The sequence below is a fragment of the Nymphaea colorata genome, chromosome 14 (assembly GCF_008831285.2).
Source record: "Nymphaea colorata isolate Beijing-Zhang1983 chromosome 14, ASM883128v2, whole genome shotgun sequence".
In the NCBI taxonomy this organism is placed as follows: Eukaryota; Viridiplantae; Streptophyta; class Magnoliopsida; order Nymphaeales; family Nymphaeaceae; genus Nymphaea; species Nymphaea colorata.
In genome coordinates, this window is record NC_045151.1 from 1,112,158 (window position 1) to 1,130,506 (window position 18,349).

At 36.9% G+C, this 18,349-nt stretch overlaps 2 protein-coding genes across 3 annotated transcripts; both read right to left on the reverse strand.

Annotated features, from left to right (window-relative positions):
- Nucleotides 1-761: 761 nt before the first annotated feature.
- On the reverse strand, nt 762-4,057 carry LOC116267753 (zinc finger BED domain-containing protein RICESLEEPER 2-like). Of its 2 annotated transcripts, XM_031649639.2 has the most exons (3): nt 3,924-4,057; nt 3,098-3,232; nt 762-2,794 (listed from the first exon to the last, which is right to left on the reverse strand). In XM_031649639.2, the coding sequence occupies exon 3, from the start codon at nt 2,766-2,768 to the stop codon at nt 777-779; it is 1,992 nt and encodes a 663-aa protein (XP_031505499.1). In that variant the 5' UTR covers nt 2,769-2,794; nt 3,098-3,232; nt 3,924-4,057; the 3' UTR covers nt 762-776. The 2 variants fall into 2 exon arrangements, with proteins under 2 accessions (XP_031505499.1, XP_031505500.1); XM_031649640.2 differs by lacking the exon at nt 3,098-3,232 and having other exon boundaries at nt 3,924-4,056.
- A 6,005-nt stretch (nt 4,058-10,062) lies between these two features.
- LOC116267622 (pectate lyase-like) lies at nt 10,063-14,019 on the reverse strand. Its single transcript, XM_031649477.2, has 5 exons — nt 13,454-14,019; nt 12,249-12,897; nt 11,728-11,831; nt 11,283-11,421; nt 10,063-10,633 (listed from the first exon to the last, which is right to left on the reverse strand). The coding sequence occupies exons 1-5, from the start codon at nt 13,693-13,695 to the stop codon at nt 10,412-10,414; spliced, it is 1,356 nt and encodes a 451-aa protein (XP_031505337.1). The 5' UTR covers nt 13,696-14,019; the 3' UTR covers nt 10,063-10,411.
- Between the last annotated feature and the right edge of the window lie 4,330 nt (nt 14,020-18,349).

Genomic DNA, 18,349 nt, shown 5'->3' on the forward strand with positions numbered 1-18,349 from the left:
ATAATTATCGGAAATCACATTTCCTTTTTTCAGTCCTCGCTTTAAATCACTTGAATTACATCAATGATTACTAATATTATATTTTTCAAACACTTGCTTTAACTTCCGATGAACATATTCAGGTTTCTTAGTCAAAAACTTATTGAGAAGCTTGGAGCTGAGATGCCAAAAGAAATGTGCCTTTGTGCATGCCCTTTTTAAATATATAAATTACAGTTAGCAGCTAGGATTCACATACTACGGCAAGTTGTTTAACTCCCTGCTGAGAATAAGAGCACAGGCGACTGAGGAATGAAGCCGGACAATCTATTTACTTAGTGCGCCGTTGATTAAGTGCAATATTTAGGAACATTTTTGCTCAAGTATCCTTTTTCTTTTCCAGTAACTAGCAGGATAGAAAACATTCTCCACATTTGAAAGAGTCCATGTATTGGTTGATTCAGCTAAACAGTTAACAGCTAAGGAGAAATTATACAATCTCTACATAACGTCGCCTGCCCACAGAAGAAACCTAACTTCACTGTAACATAAGTTAATTGGTAATCGGAAGAAAAAGAAACATGGGATTGCAAAGCAACATCTGGCCCACCACAAACATATCAATGGAAGAGGACTTAAAAGGATTCAAAAATATGGAAGAACTAGCCGATACCGTATAACCCTGAACCTAAACATGGTCAAGAGCACTCAAGGTGGAACCAGAATAGCTTGTGGACAGTACTGAAATTAAAAAAGTAGCAGCAAAAATCATGAGAGAAAACTGGATAAAACAGAAACTAACAATTTGAATATAACGAGTCAGAAGTACCATCCAATTTGTCTTGCAACCAGTCTTGCGCACACATCAAAGCCTGCAGCGTTTGTAGATCTAGAGAACTGCGATATGTATCCAGCATTTTACTTCCAGTATTGAATGTTGAGTCCAGTGCCACTGTTGAAACTGGAATCCCCAGAATATCACGGGCCATCCTAGACAAAATAGGAAACCTGGGCGTGTTAACTTTCCACCAATTTAAAATGTCAAACTCCACGTTACGTGGGAATACAGCTTCTTCTAGATATTGGTCCAAATCTGTTTTTGAGCGCTGGTTTTGAGTGGTTTCAGAAAGGTATTCATCAAATCCTCTCAACATATCTTTTGGATCGTTTGAGATGTTCATTGACAAGGTGACATTTGAATCACTTCCACCTCCCACCCGCCTGTTGTAATCTTGGGAAGGCAGAGTTGAATTGCAACCGGTTGCATATTCATTATAAAGACCGATGATTCCATCAAAAGTAGCCTTAATATGGTCAGCAGCATTCACACCATAGATTTGTGGATAGTAATACTCTACCAGCTTCATCTTGAACCGCGGATCTAAGACGACAGCAACTGCCAATATTAAGCTGCAAGTCTTCCAGTATGCGTCAAAATTTTCTCTCATCTTCAAGGCCACAGACCGAACAAACGCATCTCCACTTCTACACCATTCATTCAGCTGAAACTTGATGCCACAAATCGAAGGGAAGTAAAGGTTCGAGGTTGGAGATTTTGTTGGTGAAAAAACATTAGACATTTCAACAAAGGGCTTCAGGATATTGGTGAGATGACTTGCCATTTCCCACTCTCTAGGAGCTGGTGCCAATATGTAGCCAGGATCAAGCTTTTGCAAACGTACCAATGCTTCCTTATATTCTAATGCATCCTCGATCATGAGATAAGTGGAGCTCCACTGACTTGGAATATCAAGGCATAAGCTCGTTTGGCTATGGATTCGAGATTGATGAACAGCCTCATTAAACTTTTGTTCCCTTGCCTGTGAACTCTTGATATACTTGACAGTCTCCCGAATCTTATGAATCACCTCTTGTGCTGCTTCCAGACTATCATGGACAACGACATTGACAGCGTGGGCAGCACATCGCATGTGAAATGGCTGGCTCTCACTCACCAGCATCCTCTTCTGGAAGAGGGACTCCCTGATTCTGGCAACAAGATTTTCACTCGTAAATGAACTGTCTAATGTCATCGCAAACACCTTATGATAAACGTTCCACTCCATCAGGCATGACTCAAGAATTTCAAAGAGTGCTTCGTCAGTGTGAGGTGATCCTATCATCACAAAATTTAGAATCTTCCTGTGCAACAGCCACTCATCATCAATGTAATGTGCTATCAAACACAGATACGCAACATTTTCGCAAGAAGTCCACAGTTCAGTAGTGAGGCTGACTCTACCAGAAAGATTTGTCAAGGTTCCTTTAAGTTTCTCATTCTCTTTCTCATATATCGCCAGGCAGTCGGCCTTAACGGTTTCGAGCGACACCATGCTGAACGCTGGCTGAAGATTGTTGACAAACGTTCTGAACCCAATGTGCTCCACGATAGAGAACGGGTAACCATGCAGGATGATCATGTTTGCAAGATCAAGGCGACTCCTTTCGGGGCTGAACTTGAAGTTGCTAACAGTGACAGTCCTCTCCTTTCTTTTCCTGCCTACTGAAAGTATCTGCGGAGTCCCATCGGGATTGGGTCTTCTGGGGCACCTCTCTAGATGCTTTTTCAAATGTGATGTACCACTGCTAGTTCCTCCCACAAACTCCCTCTTGCAAAGCTTGCACAAGGCCATGTCTTTCCCATTCTTCTTGATTCTTTCGAAGTCATTCCACACTGCAGACCTCAACCTGCTCGGCCTCTTCCGAGATATGGATTTGGACATCTGCACCATATCGCTGTCATTTTCTTCACTTGGACTCCGGGTGGGAGTGGTGGGGATGATGGACATGGTGCATATGATATATTGCTAAAGATCTGCACAATGCCAAAGTTGGAACCAAATTTAACAAACAACATGGCACTAATAAAAATTGACAGTAGCACTTTAGCTAACAAAGACACACCATCTACACACTTGCCCAGTGGAGTTCGCACAGCCCAACGCAGACCATACAGAATTCATTCATTCAGCAGAGAATTAAGGCCAATTATTCAAGTTGGTAGTTCAAATTTTGAACTAATATGATCAAATCCAACAATCTGCACATGAAGTGCGCATTGGAATAGCACAAAAAAAAAAAAAATTGGTTTCAAGTTCTGGACCATTAGGAAGCAGACCTTTCAACACCTGCAGGGAAAAAGGCTGAGGAATGCCCACAAAGCTCTGCTCCAACACATTCACAGCCCAAGCTGGAAGCAGGGAAGGCGGGCCTGAATGTCCGGATACATACACAAGTCGACCCGATCCGTTACCTGCGAAGGACTGGATCAGGTTAGGGCACAGATCCCATTTAGCCTGGCGTTCGCAAAACGCAGGGTCTGACTCCGAATCCAACCCGGCAAGGGAAGGGGGAAATCAGGCCTCTTCCAGGCAAGCCACCCAAATGAGAAAAAACGATGGATCCGAACCTAAGCAATGACCCGCTCATATCCCCACCACTGTCCATCCCACTCAAAGAGAAGAGAACCATGAAAAACCAGAACGGATTTCCTCACCTTTCATTTACGATCCGAGATTCAGAACGTGCACACAGAGAAGACACGGAGACCAAACAACAAAAGTACCAAGCGCATCAATTAAAGAGGGAAACGAAGTTTCAGCAGGACTCTGAAAGAAGAAATCAAGTGTTTTTTTTTCTCAATCCTTTTGGGGGGGCGAGGTGGGGCAGAATCCTGCAACAAGCACGACCAAAATGCCCAATTTTCTTGCGAAATTGAGCACCACGAAGCAAAAGAACAAACACCCATCTCGCAGAACCACCGAACGTCAACAACACGGCCGGAAGAAACAGGAAAGGCGAAGAGATAGAGAGGGAGAAGGGTGGGGAAGAGGGGAGGGGAGGGAAAGAGGCTAAGACAAACGGATTCCCGACCGTCTGTTGGGGAATTTAGACATGGGGAAAAGGAAGGAGCTTCCGAAAAAGAAGGGGAGGGGGTTGCTTACAGTGTCGCCGGAATCAGTGCCTGGGTCGCCGGAGCAGACGGGTCTGGGTCTCTCTCTCTCTGATGTGTGACGGCCTTGGAGCGGTGGTGGATCGAGAAAAGGGTTAGGGTTTCGGGCGGAACCCGAAACAAAAAGGGCGCTCCAGAAAAAGTTGCTGCTCCTATTTCCATTTCCTCCCCATGTTTGGAGATAATTCCCGAAACATGCCTCTTCTCGAACGGCTAGTTATAAATGAGTCCCATAAATGAGTCGAGTTCGAGTGATGCAAGCCCCACTCGTTTAAACTTAACTCAGCTCATGTGTTCCTCGTTTGTTAATTTTCATGAGAATGTCAGTAATTTTAATGAATTTTAACACTTTTTTATAGTTTTTAATTTCATTTAAAAGAATAGTAATCAAATGACACCAGTTTAAATGAGTTGGGCTTCAGTTTGGACTCGGTTTAGCCAGACTAGATCGAGCTCACCTCATCAAACTCAAGTCGAGCTGAAACCGAGCATTGTGGACAAAAAAGATTATCTATAAGATGTGTAATGACCAAAATACCCATACTATGAAGAATCATGAGACTCCCATCAGTTAACTTGAGTGCAATGCATCCACCCTTTGCAGTTTAATTTAAAAGAATTTAATTTAAAAGGATAGTATCTATGACATTCAAACAGATCCCTACCAACTATGCTATGTTCGATGGAGCATTTTTTATGACTATGTCCAACAAAAAGAAACACAAAATTCTATGGTGGTTTAATCAAAGAAAAGAAATTATATTTGTCAATAAACACACACAAAAAATTGCTTCATACATTTTTTGGTAATGCTTAACACATTTATGCTATAAAATATATAGGGTAAAAAAATTATTTAGATTTTGGGATCCAAACTACGGCGTTAAAAGTCGAGACGCTGTAAGAATATATTCACAAAAGGAAGTACCGTATTCATGTAATGTAAAAAAAAACACAACTCTTTCACAAGTACTAGCAGTATCTTTTTTGAAAAAAATAAAAATAAAATAAAGCTAGGGGTTGAACACCAAAGTTTGACTCAATAAAGAAAGTTGTGACAAGAAAAAGGGGAAGATTAAGGCTTGTTTGGTAATAGTAGCACATTGTTATTGTTCTATAAATTTAGCCAAAGAATGAAATAGATTTATGATCTACACGGTATATTTCATGAATCTGTCTCAATTTTTGAGGTAGGATTTAAGAAAGATCAATCAAAACTAACCCCTCTCTCTCTCCTATTCAAAAGAGACCAATTAATGGGTAGAAACTTCACTTGATTTGAATCAGGCTATAAAATACTATACTAATGGAGGCAAATCTTGTTTCACCATACATAAATCTACAACTATTATATCATGTAGACGAAGGAGCGGAGCTAGGATTTTTTTATGGTAGAGACCAAATTATAGTATCAAAATTTTAACATAGACTAAAATACAAATTTTCACATTTTTATATTGATTAAACTAAAAATTTTAAAAGTTTACATATAAATGTTTTTTTTTTTTAAATATGAGGGAAATGCCAAGGTCCTGCCGGCCTCCCCTGCCTCGGCCCCATTGGCATCCCAAAAGATAAGTACAAAAATCATACACGGCCATAGGAAGAACATAAGATGGTAAAGAATGAACGGACATGATTTATGAATCAACGCCTACTCAGAGGAGAGAAGAGGGGGCTCGAACAGACCATAGACAACGCAATGGATCCTTTCTCTGACCAGCCTGCCACGTTCAAGGTAGGTTAGGTGTGCTACGTACGTCATATTGGTGCACATATTTTTCGTGCGCTAATATGACTAATGATAATGGAAAAAAAAAAAAGAAGCTTTTGGTGAGGATAAAAAAGGAAATAAAAAATATGAAAAGACATTATTTTTATATAATTACCAAAACGCCTTCATTTTCTTTTGGTGTATATGGGTTGCGTGCACCAAACGGCGCACACTCAAGTTACTTTTAGGCGTCGGTGGTTGCGGATTTTTCGCTTACAGTATCAAAGGGGGAGACTTCTTGAAAAGAAAAAAAAAAAAAAAAAAGGGAAGCTGAAAACCTATTGCTTGCAACTTCAAATTAATTAACGCATCTATATAAATGGTGATCTTTCAAATTCATTCCAAACTTATTATTGGCAGTCTGCAAACCAGAAAAATACGGACCGGTCTTGATTCAGTTTCTAATTTTTAAAATGGGAAAGAAAAGAAGCATAAGAAGTCTTTCCTGAAAATTAGAATGTCTGCAGAATTAAAAAACTTTGGGATCCAATATAATCAAATCATATATAAAAGAGAGTTGTTCCTGAAAAAGTAGTTAAATAGAGTACTCACTGTGAGTAAATGCACAGAAAAAAAGAAAAGAAAAGAAAGAATTGTCATTTCTTCCATTGCGGATTAGAAAGCCCATCCGTGGGAGACCAACTTTATCCGGCCTCAAAGGTAAACACTGGTTATGTGCACACCTGTGTAAACAATAAAAATTGTGTCCATAGAAATGTAATGACCAAAATGCCCCTGATTAAGTACAAAGTGAAACTTTTTATAAGGATATTAAATGTCTAAAAAGGTACATTTCTTTACAAAAATTTTTTAAGTACCCCAACCCCCCTTTCTTTTTTCATCGATGCCACCTGGTGCACCTATATTAAGATGCTACTAGGCAACAATAAAGTTACATTTGATAGTCTTTTGCATAAAAAAAGTGTGTTTTGCAAGATTCAAGCTCAATAAAATTCATGCTACATCTTAAAAACCATGTATTTATGATTAGATTAGGGGTAGGTGTGTGTTTTATGATCTTAAATCCTTGAATTTGATATTCTAAGATCTCAAATTAGATTTGTTGAAACAAACACAACTTAACTGCTCGGAGGAATGCCCACATTAATTGTCCTTTAAGAGCAGACCATACCAAATGCTTTATGTGGCAATGATTTGTTGCGTTAATCCGTGAAAATTGTTGCTGTTTAAAATAGAAAAAAGCTAGCACCTTCCACACAATTCATATTGAAATCCCCAAAACATATATGAAGGTCCATTGTAGAAGGTGTAGGATACATCAGACACATCAAAGCCGGTTATATGCGTCATACTGATGCACAAAAGTATAGTCAATGACACAAGTACTTTTTGTTCACACAAAAACAACAAGTTTTTTTTAAAGATAAAAAAATAAAAATAAAAAAATAAAATGACTACAAATGACATGTTTTTTTTTTTAAATTACAAAAAACATTTTCCAACTCAATTGGTGATGTGGCGAGCAGTACCCACACCTCCACCGGCACCCGAGGTGACTCGGGTGGTCACAGTTCACCCATGTGACTTTAGGTCATAGTTTGTGTCTGATGCACACACATCACGTACAAATAATTTTTTTGTAAAGTTTTATTGCTTTTTTAAATGATTTTTACGTTATTTTTAACATTTTGATAGTTTATGTGTTTGATATTGCTGCGAAATGATCGGTTTGCGTAATGACATGGCATATCAGTTGATATGCATGATCTCTCGTATAGGCTTTTATTTTCTAATTTTTAGATTTTTAATTGGAAAAGTAACTTAAATATTTTAAATTAATTCCTAAAATAAAAAGTAATAAACCCATATCGCCGGTGCATCGCATTGACAAAGGAATGAGAAAACGTTTAGTAAACATTACAAAAAAGTTAAAGTGAAAAAAAAAAATCTAAGTAAGCATAAAAAAAAAAGTAAAAAAAAAGGTTTGAGTTGTGGTCAATATAAAACATAAACACAAATATGGTTGAGCTGAGCCCCTACATTAGCTTATCAAAAAGGGTTTTGTGAAGGAAATGTTTTAAGTAACCGCTGTTTAACTTTTTGAAATTAACTTTTAAATATAATGGATCCAAGAACTGAGCTATATGTCAACTATACATATAGAAAAAGTTATATATACAAGACAAAAAGCCTTTCAAATGTTTTTTGGTTGGGTGAATGGACCGAGTATACTTTTTGGGCTAAGAGCCAAAGCCCACAACCTCCTTTATTTGATTTGAGAAGTGCCCAAGGTTACGTCATTACCTAGTTTAGAATCTTAAATCATCAACAGGTGCCACTTAATATATTGATTCCACCCCATTAGTGTATGAGGATGCCAACTATTTCATATTTTTTATTTTTTGATGTTGTTTTTTACTTTTGAAATTATTTTTGTGAATATTACATACTTAATCTTTTTTTATCCTAATGCTTATGCATAATTATGGGTCGTCGTGATACACGTTGTTTCATGAGATTAACACATCGCCCACATCAATGCACTTAACAACATTTCATGAAACCCTAAAAGTTTTCATCACTAACTCATTGTATAGAGTGCATAAAATTTCGTGCGCCAATATGGTTAATGACAAAAGCACATTTCATTTACATGAAAAAAATAAGTTTTTGGTAAGATAAAAATGAAAAAAAAAAATCAAATGACTACAAAGGACACACTTTTTTTTTTGGATTAAGTTAATTGTTCCAATTAGCAACAAATTCAAGTTCAAAATAAGACTGTTGGCCTCACACTCACACGGAAGTGTTTCTGTGTGTGGCTTTGCGGTAAAGACTTACAACGACAGTCTTACATCCTTATCTATGTTATATATGTCTTTTGAATTAATCTTGGCTGTACCTTTTTTAGTTCAGACCAGAACTCGTTATGTAGCACGTTGTATAAAATATTTGAGTTAGTTTGAGTTGGGTCATTACGGTTGCTATCAGATCTATTCACACACACACACACACAAAGGACGCTAGATTATAACATGCACCCGCATTAACTAATTCGTCTCAGTAAGAGCAGTTGGCCCTAGATTGAAGTTTTTAAGTAATTATCTTCCTAAGAGCTAGCAGCTTACTTTGAAGTTGAATTAAATTACTATTCTTTTAAAAGTTTGAATAGTTGAATTCATGTGCAAATTGTCTTCATCTTTACCTTTGTTTTCTAGCGAGTGGGGGAGATCCCCTGGCCGGCTGAAGGCCGATCGCCCACCCAACCCCTCCTACTTATAGGATATAGTATCTGCTTTTGGTATCTTGGCATGTCGTCCCTATTGCGCTTCAACTTTTTCGTTGGTAGCCTCCTTCTTGTAGCAACACAAAAAGTTGACACAATGGGAATTCGACAAAAGTTATAATTTACTCTACAAATTAAGCTTCAAAAATATTGAGCACCAGTCTTCCTGCTACCATTGAGGCTCTTTTTTCAAATGATAGTAACTAAGAAGAACAGGTTAGCAAATTGGCGGGCTGGAGTTAAACATGAATTAATGGAAGTGCGCACGAGGCCTGGAATGGAGACCAGAGATCATAGAAATGGTCCATGTTCGGATCGGAACTCTAGACATTCTGATCGATGGACCTTTGATTCTAATAGGTTCTCTGTGAGCCTTCACCTGTTTGCAGCAAGCAATTAAGGATGTAAATGGATTGGATTTGGATTGAAGATTTGACCGAACAGCTCCAAAAAAGATGGACATGAAAAAAAAAAAATTAACAGCTGATTAAGAAATTGGAACAGGTTTGGATTTAAGAAATGGCAGCATATATATTTAAATTGGTTTTGAATAGGTATGACGATCTAATTTGAACTTAGATTCAAATTTTGATAAATTACATATGATAAAAGCTATATCTAGGGGCGGAGCCAAGGGGGGCTGGTAGGGGCCTTGGCTGCCATCAGTTTGAAAAAAAAAATCAATTTTTTTTATGCAAATTTCAAAAGTTTTAGTTTAATATATATAAAAGTTATTAAAATTTTATTTCGTCTCATGTTAAAATTTTGAAACTATAGTTTAACCTCTGCAATAAAAAAAATTCCAGACTCCATTTCTGGCATGGTATTGGCATTAGTAGTGCTGAGAAAGACCGCAGTAAAACCACTAAAGCATAGATGCAAGGTTTGTCTCTGCCAAAGTTTTTGAGCATAGTAGGCAAATTCGCCAATCCGAAGTTATAAGTCACGAGTTAGAGATTAACAAACAAGTTTGGATGTTCTTTTTAATCATATGTTGTTGAATACTGAAGTGTCATTTTTTGAATTGTGAAATGTCACAAACTTTACTAAATAGACACAAATACTCATATTACATGTTATTTAATTTTAGTTGATGAAAAGAATCAGACATGAAATCCAGACACAAACTTATCTTCTTCATCTATTTATAAAAAAATACAAGACAAAAAGTATAACCCAACTCAGCAATCTTCTGTGGATCCGTGTCTGAGTTACGGTTCGCAAACTATACTGCAGGGTCATAACTTACACAGATATGAGATAACATTGCATTTCTCCAAAATAATCAATAACCAATTGAACAATGAGCAAACGATTGCGAGGAATGAACCTGCACTCTCTCTCATTTCTCTGTAGTTGGGGAGAAGTTACATGCACCACTAATCAACCAATATAAATCATGAAACAAGTGATCAATGCCAAAAGGAACCAACTAGTTTCAGGCAAGCTTGGATGATCTTCAGCAGGGAAGGAGCTTCTTGCAATTGAGTGCACCAGCAAAGCGGGTGAGTCTGCTGACAAAAGTGCCGGGCTTGGGAGTGATCTTCTGGGCCTTGGTGTAGGGGTTCTTGAACTTCTTCCCCGACACCCTGAAGAATGCGCCGTTTTGGAAGTAGTCATTGCTTGAACTCCATGTCCACTGGCTCCAAACGGACTGCGGGGCATATTCTCTCTTTGTCACCTGCCAATGTCATATCAGTAAATCATTGTTGAGGAGAAAAATAAATGGAAAATATGTCAAAATTAATTTTTTTTAAAAAAAGAGAAAATATTCGAGATTTTTTTTTTAAAATATCTTCTAGATTCTAGAAAATTTCTAGCTTTGTGGTTCGTTGCCACCGATCCTATTATAGTTACATTGACGCCAACTGCTCAAACAATTAACAAAAGAAGAAGGAAAAAGAGCCGATAAAATGAAAATATATAACAAAATTTAAAGACAAGAAGTCTCATAGATAAAAAACAAACAAGAGAAAGAGAGAAAGCTGAAAATGATCCAACAAAAAAAATACATCTAGGTACAATAATAGATGTAAAGAGTACAACAAAATATAAGAAAAAATGATATGTAAAATTAGAAATGAGATTTGTGCACCAAAACCCCTTAACAATGGATGTGACGTCGGCCTAAAGATTGAAAAGTAAAACTTAGAGAGAAAGAGAGAGAAAAAAAGATTTTATGAGCGTGGATTAACGTTCATTTGAATGCATCTTTGGATGAAGAATTAGTGGTCATGTTCTTAATTAATTAAAAATCTCAGTGCAAAAACGAAGAACAAAATAACATATAAAGATCTCAAAATAGAAGATTTCTAGACTGCATCGGTTACCTCCTTGGCGTAGTCAATGGGAGGGGCAACGAAGCGATTGCCTTCGCTTATGATTGTCGGATGTTGGCTGCCGCCGATGGCATACATCTGCCAGTGAGTATAGTCATTGTTCACTACATGGAAGAAACCCCACCGGCACCTGCCCAAACAAGAGTTGGATTAAAAAAAAATCCATTTTACCTTTCCTTAATAAAAAAAACCTATATTTTTTTTTATAATTTTTTTTTCATGGTAATTTTTGGTGAGTAAAAGATTTTTTTATCCTACCATCCAAATATAATTACATATTGAACTTTTAACCAGTAATGCACTTGTGTTTCATATTAAATAAGTTATGTTGAACACTAAAAATTCTTTCTAAGATTATGTGTTATGAAAGAACTGAAAAGTTCATGTATCAATGTACTCCACATGACACCTACGGTGATGATAAACGGCTACACACCTGGGCATGCGTTGAACAAGGTTCCTTCCAAAGTGGTTGAATGCAAAGGTGACCTGCATGATGGCATCTCTTGAGTAGTCATCATGTGCACCCATCAGACTCACCTGCACCACCATCATCATTAAACCTTTTCAATATAATTACATGATCATGTGCAGGGCATGATCTACGGTCTTGCAGCATAACCATCATAAGCATGGCATGATCACACACTACATGCGGTGATCTCTGTAAGCATCATGTGCATGATGGTGCACCGCATGTATAAGCATGATGAACTTTGCGTGCGGCATTCATGCATGGTGAAGAACCATCGTCCTCATTAAAACCCTTGAATATATGTCATTACATGATCATGTGTAGTGCATGATCTGTGGTCTTGCAACATAACCATCATAAGCATGGCATGATGAGAGATTGCATCGGGTGATCTCTATAAGTATCATGTGCATGATATTGCACCGCCATATATAAACCATCATTCATGCATGGTGAGAAGTTGAGAGGTAGTTAGGGCTTACCTCATTGTGCCTGGTGAAGTGATTGTTGGAGATGGTGATGGCGGTGGATCCCTCGATGGCATCGATAAGGCCATCCATGCAATTGGACATGGAGTTGTGGTCGATCCAGATGTTGGTAGAACCGAAAATGGAGATGCCGTCGCCGTCGGACCTGGTCCTCAGGCCGAAGTGGCTTTGCGAATCTCTGATCATCCCACCGCCGCCGGCCTTGATGTCGTGGATGTGGAGGCCGTGGATGATGACGTGGTTGACGAACTGGATGGTGAATCCGGCGCCGTAGGCGATGTGGACGTTGGCGCCCCGGCCGTCGATGGTCTTGAAGCTGTTGACGATGAGCTCCTCGCTGAGGCGAATGACCATGTCCGTTTTGAAGATGATCCAGAGCGGCCGGTCCTGGATGACGCCGTACCGGAGGGTGCCCTTCTTGGGGTTGACGAGGTCGTTGTCGGAGGGGTCGGTGACCACGTAGTAGCGCCCGCGCTTGCCGCCGAAGGCCTTCCGGCCGAAGCCCAGGGCGCAGTCCGCCAGCCGCTTCCGGTGCTTGCTCCACAGCGGGTCGCAGCGCCAGCAGCGGTCGATCGGATTGGTGGCCATGCACGAGCCCGTGTACCGTCCCAAGTTCCTCCTCGTGCTGTTGCCATCTTCCTCCCTGTTGCAACATCGACTTGTGGTCAGCCCGTTTATTGATGTTGATGGCATCTTACATTCTTACTTAGATTCAATCGCTTATATTTCCAATCCATCGGCTTCCTAAGATCAATTGAGCGATTCAATTAAATTGCCTATATATCCATACATATTATGTTTAGTTTCGGAAATATATATATTTTAAAAAATTAAGAAACTTTAGATTGTTGAAAAAATAAGTAAAGAACAGTATAAGAGACATGGCATCCTTATGTCAGTCAGAAAATTAAATGATTCATGCAGGCTTAACTCAATATATAATTTTACGGTTGTTTTCAACAACGGGTTGTCATAATCTAGTTGATTACTGTATAAGACTGAATAACTATATATGAAAATCAGTTAAATTAGTTATAAGTCATCTGACCAAATTAGTATGTGATAAACAAGGTGATGTATAAATTTATTTTTGCAAACCAAATTGTTATGCAAAACAACCTTATGCCTAACACTTCATAAGTTATAAATGAAGTAGAGAGAGAGAGAGAGAGAGAGAGAGAGAGAGAGAGAGAGAGAACCTGTGAACCTCATAGTTGAAATGGTTGGTGACATTAAAGGGGTCGGCATGGTAGGAGTCGAGAGAAGCGTTGCGGGCAGCCTCGGCACGCATCTTCCAGTAGTCATCGTGCTCTGCGATGTTGCCGTTGACGACGACGGAAGACACGCAGATCAGAAGTGCCAACAAGAAAGCCAGACGAGGCTGGTTATAAGGAAGAGCAAATGTGCCTTTCATTTTCTTCTGATCAGATGCAAATCTCATGTATTTCGCCTGCTAATAGAAAGGAGGTGGCGACTGGTGCAGGGAACAGGGGCAGAATCTCTCTCTCTCTCTCTATGAGGAAGCTGCCATGGCAGCGATCGATCCCTCCAACCAAGTGAAAGTGGAAACAGACAGAGAGTTTGAAGAAGAAATGGTCCTTCCCATCTCTGTCTCTTACGCACCAAATATGAAGAGGAAGGGCAACCGTTCAAATCGGTCATATTTAGCTCCTGCTACATTGCGCAATGACTCTTGACTTTCTCTCTCTTTTACGAAGAGAGAGGGCAGCCATTAACAAAATAAGCAGATCTTTTTTATCTAAGTCAAGACTTGTGGACGCCACACATGGTTGCATGGACAATACTACATATTGAAAAGGTTGGGGCAACCGATCGATGAGAAACTTGAATCTTTAGCCGAGGAGATCGTATTCTTCTTGACACCACATTTCCTTGGTTCTTGTTCTCTTATATAATTTCACTTAAAATAATATATAAAGGCTATTAAAATCTGTGTTGCCCGGTACTCGAGTCCAGCCAGGACCAAGGCCCTAAATTTGGGTATATGCTATTGAAATCTGTGTTGCACCGCGCCTTGTACCCAATTCCAGCAACGGCCAATGCCTTAAATTTGGGTGTTGGGCCGGCTGAACAAGTTATTGGACTGGCAGAATAAGACCTTATAACTTTTTAAAAATTTTATTTTATTCAATATATATATATATAATGTTCTAGTTGAGTCTGGCCCATGCTGCGCAGCCATGAGGTTGGACCTGAGGTGTGGGTATAAACTGCAACCTGACCTAAGCCCAACTACTTATTGGCTAAAATTACACTATTTCCTTGGGTGGTAGAAGGGTGCTCAAGCTGCCCCCCCTTAACAAGGACATCTCAAATGCGCGAAGCTGGTTATATACGCCGTGTATGAAATTTCATGTACCATTTTAATAATGATAAAAGTTGTCCATGAGTAATAATTTTTTTTCTGTAAGAACAAAAAGGAAAACCGCAAAAAGAATATTTTGGGATATCATCATGACCGATACATCTCTTTAAACAGTAAAAAAAAAAAACGTTTTCATTTTTTTGTCCTGCTCATAAAATTATCTCATAAATATTTGACTATTTCATAAACATTATCTCATATTTATGTTTAGTGTTATCTCATACATCCGTCTGTTATCCCATAAATATTTTATTACCTCATACTTATGTTTAACGTTATTTTCGTCTATAATGTCATTATCTCATAATTCTTTTGTTATCTCATAAACATTATTTCATACTTATGTTTAGCAGTATCTAGCACATCCATTTATCCATTTTATCATTATCTCATAAATCTTTTGTTATTTCATAAATATTATCTCATACCTATTTGTTATTTTATACCTATTTGTTATCTCATACATATGCATATGTAATATTTGGGCATGAAAGTAAATGTGCTTATTGGTAATATTGTTCACATCCGGGCATATGTTCTTTACATACATAGGGGTGGCATACAAAACTTGATCTCCAAAATGTGAGGCCAAAATACAGAAATGTGAAACATTACAATTTTAAAAGGACAAGAAAACCCCTCATGTGATTAGTAAAATGACAAACACCCCCCAAAGAGCCACTTAGAGGGCTTGGAAGAGAGCATCCACAGTCTACAAAGTTTGTATGGTTGGTAGTTGAACACTAGAAGTGAAGACCTTTTGACCAGTACAGTAGAACCCTGGTATTATTAACATTGAAATATGTACTTAGGTTACATATTTTTTAACTATATTTAAATATTATAACAAAAGAGATTCTTATAAAAGCCCAACAAAATACTGCTGTTGATTTGAAAAAGAAAAAGGTTAATACTAATTAATAATAAATGCCACGAGGCTTCATTATTTTTTAAAATCTATCAAAGCCTTTAGAATGTTTACAATATAAATTTAGAATAAAAATAATTAAATACTTTCGGAACACAACACTGATTTTTCATTAGTTAGAAAACATGACATGATGTTGTCTATTTAAGTTTTTACATTATAGTTAAAAAACTTACATAGCATTTTAACTGTGTTTTAAAACAACTAATTTAAACATTATCTTCTTTAAATTTCATTTTAAATTTTTTTACAGTAATACAAAACTCAAAATTGTCATTCATTTTCTAAGACTAATTATCTTACACATTAAAAAGTTGAGCATGTAATTATTTATTTTTGTTGGACCATTTCAATACTTCCAATAAAACGAAATTCAAGGCTGACATTGAAGCTATTTTCTTTTAAAAGGCTTTGTTGTTACCAAATAAACATTAGAATTTGATTTTATAGACATATTATTACACTTTATTTTGATGGCATTATCACCATTTATTGTTTATACTGCTTAGTTTCTACTTAAATCTTTTGAACTTTGTAACCTCCAAGAGCCTACTTGGGTCCTTTTTAGATAGATTTTGTAGTATGTAGTAATAAAATATGAAATTTGAAACACTTTCTCTAAATTTTAGAATATGTGTGAAGTATGATAACTTTAACTTTCCATGCCTGTAAAAAAAGTGATTCCCCAAATTTTCTTGCGTACGCCAAGAATAAGAGACTAAAAGCCTGTAACTTTTTAGTTATTTATTATTATAATTATGTGATAATAAAAGCAATCAATCACCTAAAATGTTGAAATCGTCATTCATTTATTTCAAATATAAGAGCACAATGGTTCATATATGAGACATTCAAAAATAGATAATGTATAGAAACAAAATTAACTTTACATGATCCATACAAAAAAGTGAAAACTATATATATATATATATATATATATATATGAACAACATTTTCTTTATGCTTGCTTTTGAAGTGCATCCTGCTAATTATGGTACCAATCATGTTTGCCATGACACAATCCATTTTACCATATTCAACCCATTTTATCAGTTCATCAAAATCATGTGGGCCACTGTCCCAACAACTTTGAGAAGCAGTAACATCTATTGCACTACCTTCTGATACGCGGCTAGTAAATCGCTTAATTTGGTTCCATGCAACTTTCTAATATTTTTCTAAAGAATCTTCAACATAGAATACTTATTGAACTTGAAATGACAAATATAAATAGCTCACCTTGTGCAAATCTACAGTTAGAGTTAGCAAGTGGGAGTGTAAACTCATAGTTTTCCCATCCTACAAAACGTTTTCATTTGAACAACATAAATCTGAATTCACATAATACTACAAGTCCATAGCATCTTTAATGGCACCATAAGTGCCTTTTCCACTAACTATGATGAGCACCTCTAGCTCTTAAAGAACTAGATATGCGTCAACAAGAATATTTTCCTTTTGGGTTTTCCTATTTTTTTTTCTCTTTTTGTGTGACAGTGAAAGCTGTTGATATTTCTTGAATATTATTGCCATTAACTGAGGACCATGTGGTACCCATTGAATTTTACTATCTCTTACTAATTAAATTGAAGTAACTGTTGCACCTATGGAGATGAATATATGTTATGAAGCATTTTGTATACAATAAAACTGTTTGATATGACTATCATTTTCGAAATTTATATGTTTCCTAAACTAATCTAGAAATTATAGTTTGAGCTTGTTTTCAACTTCATGTTGTGGATATTCTATGATGTTGACCTCTTATCTCTCTGATACGTGACTTGTATCAGCTATTAGAAAATAGAAATACAGAAATAAATGTTTTCCACTAATACAAAGTTTATTAAAATTAATGAAGATAAGATATTTACCTATGAAATGAGTTTGATTGATTCACAGTAAAGTAACATCTATTGACATGAGTGATGAGATTGATTCACAGTAAAGTAACATCTATTGACATGAGTGATGAAATATGTTGCAAAAAGCAATATCAATCTTTTCTAACATGCAACCCTTTCTCAAATTTCCAATCTTTCCTTTATTAACTTACATAGTAGCATCATCATTCCCATATGGACTATTCAACCACATTTCCAGATTGTGTAAGTATAAAATTCTACATAGTACTTTTCCGCCAAGGATTCCCTGGACGACAAAACCTTTTGGATGGCTCTATTACCAATATATGATTTAAATTTCCTTAGATAACTATCATCATAGAGAATCATAAATGATCAAATACAAGTAACTTTTTGAGAAAGAGAAGGAAAAATGTTCCTAAAGTACTAATAACAACTCTTGATAGAGTACATCATTTGATATTTCACTTCTTTCTTGCAGTGAATAGGTAAACGTACTACTATATTAAAAAATGCAAGATGAAAACTCTTTTTGGATGGCACATTTTAGGGGCAACTTTGTTTCTTTTAATACAAGAACTTTTAAGGACAACTCCCTGAAGAAACTACACAAAAACATAATCATTAAGGTCACATTATTTGGTGTGATCTGTATATGACCAATGGAAGCACCTAATTCATTAAAATATGACAAGTCATGAAGCTCAAACCTTAATAATTTATATTCTTTTATGTGAATACAACAAGTTATGTTAGTTAGCTATATTGAACTTTGATATTTTTTAGCACTTTATGAAAAGATATTTCTCACTTATGTGCATTATTGCTGAAGCAAGTTGCAAGTCAACATACTTTATGAATGCCTTAAAGTTGCACCAAATGAAGTGGATGTCCTATGAATATGGCTTGCATATAA

Excerpts from the sequence above, each read along its gene's own strand:
- LOC116267753 (XM_031649639.2), bottom strand. The coding sequence starts at position 2,768 with ATGTCCATCATCCCCACCACTCCCACCCGGAGTCCAAGTGAAGAAAAT.
- LOC116267622 (XM_031649477.2), bottom strand. The coding sequence starts at position 13,695 with ATGAGATTTGCATCTGATCAGAAGAAAATGAAAGGCACATTTGCTCTT. Across the intron at positions 11,832-12,248 it reads ACTTCACCAGGCACAATGAG|GTGAGTCTGATGGGTGCACA; the intron begins GTAAGCCCTAAC and ends ATGGTGGTGCAG. Across the intron at positions 11,422-11,727 it reads CTTGTTCAACGCATGCCCAG|GTGCCGGTGGGGTTTCTTCC; the intron begins GTGTGTAGCCGT and ends TTGTTTGGGCAG.